We start from the raw sequence: 7,180 nt of genomic DNA on the forward strand, positions 1-7,180 counted from the left end.
AGCACACTGAGCAGTGACAGCACACTTTCGAGCGGTGGCACGCTTTCCAGTGATAGTACACTGAACAGTGACAGCACCCTGTCAAGTGATAGCACCATTTCCAGCGACGGCACACTGAGCAGTGACAGCACTCTCTCGAGCGATGGCACACTGAGCAGTGATAGTACACTCAGCAGTGGCAGCACCCTCTCAAGCGGTAGCACACTGAGCAGTGACAGCACACTTTCGAGCGACAGCACGCTTTCCAGTGACAGCACACTGAGTAGTGGCAGCACTCTCTCGAGCGATAGCACACTGAGCAGTGACAGCACCCTGTCAAGCGATAGTACCATTTCCAGCGACAGCACACTGAGCAGTGACAGCACCCTTTCAAGTGATAGCACCCTTTCCAGCGAAAGTACGCTGAGCATTGGCAGCACACTCTCAAGTGATAGCACCCTTTCCAGCGACAGCACAATGAGCAGTGACAGCACCTTCTCGAGCGATAGCACACTGAGCAGTGGCAGCACCCTTTCAAGTGATAGCACCCTTTCCAGCGATATTACACTGAGCAGTAGCAGCACCCTCTCAAGCGATAGCACCCTTTCCAGCGACATCACACTGAGCAGTGACAGCACCCTCTCGAGCGATAGCACACTGAGCAGTGACAGCACCCTCTCAAGCGATAGCACCCTTTCCAGCGACAGCACACTGAGCAGTGACAGCATCTTCTCGAGCGATAGCACACTGAGCAGTGGCAGCACCCTTTCAAGTGATAGCATCCTTTCCAGCGATATTACACTGAGCAGTGACAGCACACTTTCGAGCGACAGCACGCTTTCCAGTGATAGTACACTTAGCAGTGACAGCACCCTTTCAAGCGATAGCACCCTTTCCAGTGATAGTACGCTGAGCAGTGATAGCACCCTTTCAAGCGATAGCACCATTTCCAGTGACAGCACCTTTTCCAGTGATAGCACAGTGAGCAGTGTCAGCACCCTCTTGAGTGATCGCACACTGAACAGTGACAGTACACAGATTAGTGACAGGACGCTCTCAAGCGATACCACCCTGAGCATTGACAGCACCCTTTCAAGTGATAGCACAGTCACTGAACCAATAGCAGAAGTTGCAATCCGAAGATCAGCAGAGACCGCTGTGGCAGCATCCACAACTGCTGCGTCAGCAGCAGCATCATTGGCGAGTTCAGCTGCAGCAGCAACAGCTGCGTTATCAGGCGGATCAACACAAACAGAAGAAGCTGCAAAAGATGCTTCATTTCTTGCAAACGAGGCAGCCACTGCTGCATCTTCATTTTCACAAGGGAAAATAAGTGCAGCTGCAGCAGCAGCCGCAGCAAACAGTGCAGCTGAGGCATCTGAAATTTCTGCAAAAAGAGCACAAGAAGCTGCGGAGGGAGCAAGCGGGGAGTTGGCCCTGATTGCACTACAATTCTCTGGAGCTGCGCAAAATGCAGCTACCATCGCGAGATCAGCTGCAATTACAACTGCTTTAGCCGTGAATATTACAGCTTGTTGTGCTGTTGCAGAAAATGCAGCATCTATCATAGAAGATGCAAGAATTGCAAACCAAGAGGCTGAGATGGCAGCACGAGAACTCCAAGCATTACTCAATTCAGTCGACTTACCGGTAGATGTAGAGGCCAGCATAAAACGAGCTATTGAGGCAGTCGAAAGCTCAGCTTTTTTGGCAGAACAAACAGCATCTCAGGCTCGAGCAGCACTCGACACAGCAGAACGAGCTGCGGCACCAACTGATGGAGATACAGAAGCTGAATTAGCTGGTGAATTATCTGTCCTCCAAGTACAAATTGCAGCACAAAGCGCAGGCGCAGCGGCAGAAGTTGCGGGAGCACCAACAGCAGCTATCCAAGCTTCAAGAGAAGCCTCCCTGGCAGCTGCAGCAGTGTCCCTGGCAGCCTCAGCGGCGACAGTTACCCGGGCAGGTAGTGGAGCGGATCTCGACGATCTTATCAACATCGCCTTTGACATCGCAGAGGGAGCAAATCGTGCGGCAATATCTGTTGCAACTGGAGAGGCAGAGCCGCAGGAGGCTCGAGATGCCGCAGCAAGAGCGGCAGACGTGGCAGAAGCGGTGGCTGAAGCGGCAGAAGCAGCATCATCGTCAGGAGGGATTGATTTAGAAGCGGCACAAGTGTCGCTTAAAGCGGCGGCGGTGGCCAGACGAGCAGTGACGGCAGGAACAGATGAATTTTCCAACACCGCGGCACAATTTGTGGTGACATCCAGGAATGCGGCAGAATTGTTTGCACGTCAGATGTCATCCATGCTGACACCTGAAATCTTTGAAGCAATTCAGTCTGCAGAAGAGGTTGCCTTGCTGGCAGAAGCAACAGGAATTGTAGCAGGAACTACAGACAATTTTGAGGCCACAAGAATCTTAGCGAGATCTGCAAGTACAACCACACAAACAGCGAAAGAAATGATCCGAGACCTTCCGCAAAGAACGGCACTTAGCTTAGCACAAGACTCATTCGTGGTCGGCTTGACAGCAACAGCTGCAGCTATAACTGCAACGAGCTCGGCAGCAGCAGCAGCAGCCGGGCCAGGGGCAGAATCAGCAGCCAGAGCCGCATTAACTGCCGCAGAGGAAGCGGCGAGCGCCGCCACCTCACTGAGTAATAGTGAATTTACCCTGAACTCCACAGTGAATGCCGGACTTGAGGCGTCACTCGAAGCCAAAAATGCAGCTGACGTAGCCATCGCAGCATCACAAAATGGCTCGGCTCTGGACATGCAGTTGGCCGCCCTGGCTATGGAGGCAGCTGCAATAGCGTCCAGGGCAATAGGAGCTGCACAAAACGTCACCTCAGCAGAAGCAACGACGCAAACAATAATGGATGCTCGCCAAATGGCCATAGAAGTTGATGACGACTGGAGAGCATTGACGACGAGGGTGCAAAACATGCTGACAGGGACCATGCAGGAATGCTCAGGGGAATTAGTGGACCAACTGGCGATCTTGACTGTGGCGTCCACAGGGCAGGTGTGCACGGACTTTACCAGACAGGTGGCAGAGTTGGCTTTGACGACAAGCACGGCGGGCCAACCCCTTAACTCCGAGACGGACGCGATGCGAGCTCTGGCGTCCGCCACGGCCTCGTCCGCAAATGTTGCAGTGCGAACGGCAAACACAGCGTTGGCCACAGCTACGCAGTCAAACAGAGCTCACGTCCAGATCTTCTCACTCACCACCATTCTCGCCACCACAGTGCTCGCGCTGATATTGTGAAGTGTTTAAATCTTTTAAATTAAGGACTTTTGAATTTAATGAACAAAGCCATTTATTTATGCTTGTGATATAATGTATGTTTCATATATGCACCTCATCATTTATTCAGTTATATTGGCTAAAGATAAATGTAATTATCTGTTGTCATGAAAGTTAGAACAAACAAAAGAGTGAAACACACGAATTGCGCTTCAACTAATGCTGTGACCCACTACAAAGAGTGTCTTGCAATTGTCTATAAGATGAAAATCTTACTAAAGAACTCATGAGTGAAAAGTTTGACTGTTTCCAACACGTGAGCAAGCGGAAATCCACGCAGAGCTTCTTAAAGGATTGTGTGTGTTTGCAAATAGACCACTTGAAAAGTGGATCATTGCAGTATGGTGAGATATGGGCTCTGTTTCACACGTTTGCATTTTTGGTTGCGTTGTTGCACTATTGTTTCTTTCGTGACCTAACACAATAAAAAATACTCGACTGATTGCTTCCTTCCTGCCTCTGCATCCACACCACAGCGACACTACTGTAGCTCTACCTATACCAAGGCTTGTTAAGCTTTTGAAAAGGAGAGCTATTTCTTGAGAACCGAAGAATCCTTCCATAAGGTATGGCAGAGAATTGTCAGTGAAAGTGTAAGGCTGGGAAAGCACAGAAAGATAATGGGACTCTTTTTGTCCTAATTTTGCCCCTTTCTGACCAAGGATGTCAATGCCAGAGTAGCTTCTGTCTTAGATTGTCCTATGAGATGATCTTTCTGCCTTAGGTGTTTTAAGGGAGGATCTGTTCCAATAATCGTGTCTGAAATAAGGTCAGGGCCAGCCATCCTATTATTAACGCGTTCAATATTTCCAAGCAAAAATCTTCCTGTGTGTAGGGAAAGCTGACGACATTTGAGTCATGATCCCATGAACTGTTACGTGAGCGGACTGTAGCCAATCAAAGAACCACCTTAACCGATGAAAATGGAAGCTGCGGTAAATAAAATATATACACATATTAATATTCATATATTATAATATCCATCCATCCATCATTTGAGTCGCTTATCCTCACGAGGGTAGCGTCCGTGCTGGAGCCTATCCCAGCCGTTGGCGAGCAGTAGGCAGAGTACACCCTGAACTGGTTGCCAGCCAATCGCACACAGGGACTATAACAACTATTCACGCTCACAATCACATCTTGAGACAATTTAGATTGTTTAATTAACCTATGACACATGTTTTTTGGAATGTGGAAGGAAACCGGAGTGCTCGGAGAAAACCCACGCCGGTAGTGGGATAACATGCAAACTCCACACAGGAGGTTGCACCCATGACCTCTGAATTGTGAGGCGGACGTGCTAACCAGTTGTGCACCGTGCCACCCTATAAATTTTACAAAATATATCTGTTGACGGATCAAATATTAAATTACTGTAATGAATTAATACCACTACGTGAGTGTAAACTGGGAATGGCACATATCATGACTTGAGGATTCACCTGTCAATCAGATAAACCGCTCCCTCTTTGGAGAAGCCCACCTTTACCCCCACCACCTTTTCCAGCTACTCCCCTCAGGCAAGCGCTACCAATCCATGCGCACCAAATCCAGCAGACACTCAAACAGCTTCTTCCCTCTAGCCATTAACTCCCTAAACCAGGGTGTCAAACATACGACCGGCCCCCAAGGACGTTCGATCAGGACCACAGGATCATTTAAAAGTGAAAAAAATGCATAAAAGACACGGAATGAATATTTTTAATAAGGTGCAATTCATCAAATATCCGCGAGGGGACACACTGTTTTGATCAGAGAAGGAGACAACCGCAGCCTCAGTCTGTCACTGAGACAGACCCAACACAGCAGACGCTATCAAGGACATGTGATTACTTTATTCTTTACACATTTAATAGCACTCTCCTTAGTTTCTAAGGTGTAGGCAGGGATTACATTTAGATTTTATATGCACATGTAAATGGTTTAAAAATTCCTTTCTTTATAAATCTCGTTTAATCTTAAAATGCATTACTATATTTTTCAATACCAATTACTTGTTAAAGTTTTGTGCCTTGGTACAATCAGTGGGATCAGTTGCAATGCATATATATGAATGATAAAAGTAAATTGCACATTTGTCTAAGGAAATCAAAGGTGCTTCATGAAATGTTTTGTAAAAGTTATGTTCATTAAATTTCAACATTGTCCTAATGTTCTTGTGCTTCTTTAGGCCAAAACAAAGGAAAGACATATTACTTTGGTTATTTATAGCAGAGTATGGTATAATTTTGATGGTCCGGCCCACTTGACATCTACCAAGGCCGTATGTGGCCCACAATGTGATATGAGTTTGACACCCCTGCCCTAAACAGTAACCCAAATCTACCAGTATAGTGGCTCTTTGCAATTTTGCACAACCCTGTGGAACAGCATTACCGCTATAATCATTGTAGCTCCAGCTCTGTACTTACTTGAACCACTGTCACTGATCTATATTCCACCGCACCAGACACTCAAGGACATCTGCACATTTGTTGTACCACAAATACTGCTACTGGTCACTTTAAAATGGTGCAATGATTTTCTGCACCAACTGCACAACTGTTATAGCATTGTATTCTACCACTGATCACTTTAGCTCTGCTTGATACTTTGCACACTGTCTCACAGCTGTCATTGGGTGGTACCACCGCACAACGGTACCCTTACATTACGGAATGTCCTTCCATACTTATTTGTCATGTCCTTGTTTATGATGATACAAGTGTAGCCTGTACTACCGGAGACAAATTCCTTGTGTGTTCTACATACTTGGCCAATAAAGATGATTCTGATTCGGATGCTGATTCTGATAACAGATAGCTGGCTTTGTCTGGTCATGCGAAGGTGCAGCTGAGAGTTATTTCACTGGGCTGGAAAAAGTATAAAGTGTCTTGTAATACGCCAAAGAACAGTTAACTGCCCGGCTACCACATCAAAGACCCATTCTGACCAGTAAATAGTTGTAAATTCAATTATCTGTGTTCTGTTATTAAACTCATTTGAGTACCGCAGAAAATTCATCCCCACCAATAAGTTCTTATCTTAAAAACTGAATTTACCAGTGGTGTTTACAGCAAACAGTAGTTGTACGGACAATGGGATGCAAAATCTTTTTTTTTTCTTTTTAATCATAAAAACACTCCTGTGAGTGGAACTATATTACTTCGTTGAAGCTGTAATAAATCCTTCCTTATAACAGACACAAGGCGATTTTACAAATGACGGCAGCCCATTGCTCTTGTTTCTCTAGTGTTGTTTTCTCGTCAAAGATTAAAGCAAAAGAAAACAAAATGCACCGTGTAATGCGAACAGAATGTGCTTGTAATGTGACATGCATGCACACAAAATAATGTCACGTGGGGCAGTATGTTTAATACGAAAGGAAGCACGGCCCCTTGTGTCCTGACGCGCTTATGGCAGTTGCGAGGATGTCATTTTGTTCACCAGATCATTTCATGACATCTTCTTTTGGCCACTGACTGTGTTCTACTCAAGTAATCATCCACCATCAAACAATGGTAATTTTTGTAGACTTGATGACCTATAGGTCGGATGAGCGTGACTGCAGCAGACATACAAATCAGATTTATATGCACGTACGAAAGAGGTCTGGGTTGGATATGACAAAAAATAAAAATAAAAAATCAGAATTCTACTGTTGGTTCATATTGACGCGAAAATAATTCAGACACGTCACAATTGGGGGAAAAGTACGGAATTCACCAGCAGGACATAGACTAAGTAACTTGCTTGAAAGTTGCATGTGCGACTTGATTCCAGCTCTGATAATGTGTCATCATACGATCATATTTAGGGCTTTGTTTGTGTCACCCTGCAATTGGCTGGCAACCGGTTCAGGGTGTCCCCCGCCTACTGCTCGAAGACGGCTGGGATAGGCTCCAGCACT

The 7,180-nt window shown here is 46.2% G+C and overlaps 1 protein-coding gene across 1 annotated transcript in view; it reads right to left on the reverse strand.

Annotated features, from left to right (window-relative positions):
- The window catches only part of LOC109523057 (uncharacterized), a 20,649-nt gene extending 19,063 nt beyond the window's left edge, over positions 1 to 1,586 (reverse strand). The window contains exons 1-5 of the mRNA XM_019881894.1: positions 1,050 to 1,586; positions 852 to 941; positions 564 to 707; positions 438 to 473; positions 235 to 383 (exon numbers count right to left, since the gene is read on the reverse strand). Coding sequence (XP_019737453.1) covers positions 235 to 383; positions 438 to 473; positions 564 to 707; positions 852 to 941; positions 1,050 to 1,547 — 917 coding nt within the window. The 5' untranslated portion in view covers positions 1,548 to 1,586. The remainder of the gene's footprint in view (positions 1 to 234; positions 384 to 437; positions 474 to 563; positions 708 to 851; positions 942 to 1,049) is intronic.
- Positions 1,587 to 7,180: the final 5,594 nt, after the last annotated feature.

The sequence above is a fragment of the Hippocampus comes genome, unplaced genomic scaffold (assembly GCF_001891065.2).
Source record: "Hippocampus comes isolate QL1 unplaced genomic scaffold, H_comes_QL1_v1.1 scaffold36, whole genome shotgun sequence".
NCBI classification, from domain to species: domain Eukaryota; kingdom Metazoa; phylum Chordata; class Actinopteri; order Syngnathiformes; family Syngnathidae; genus Hippocampus; species Hippocampus comes.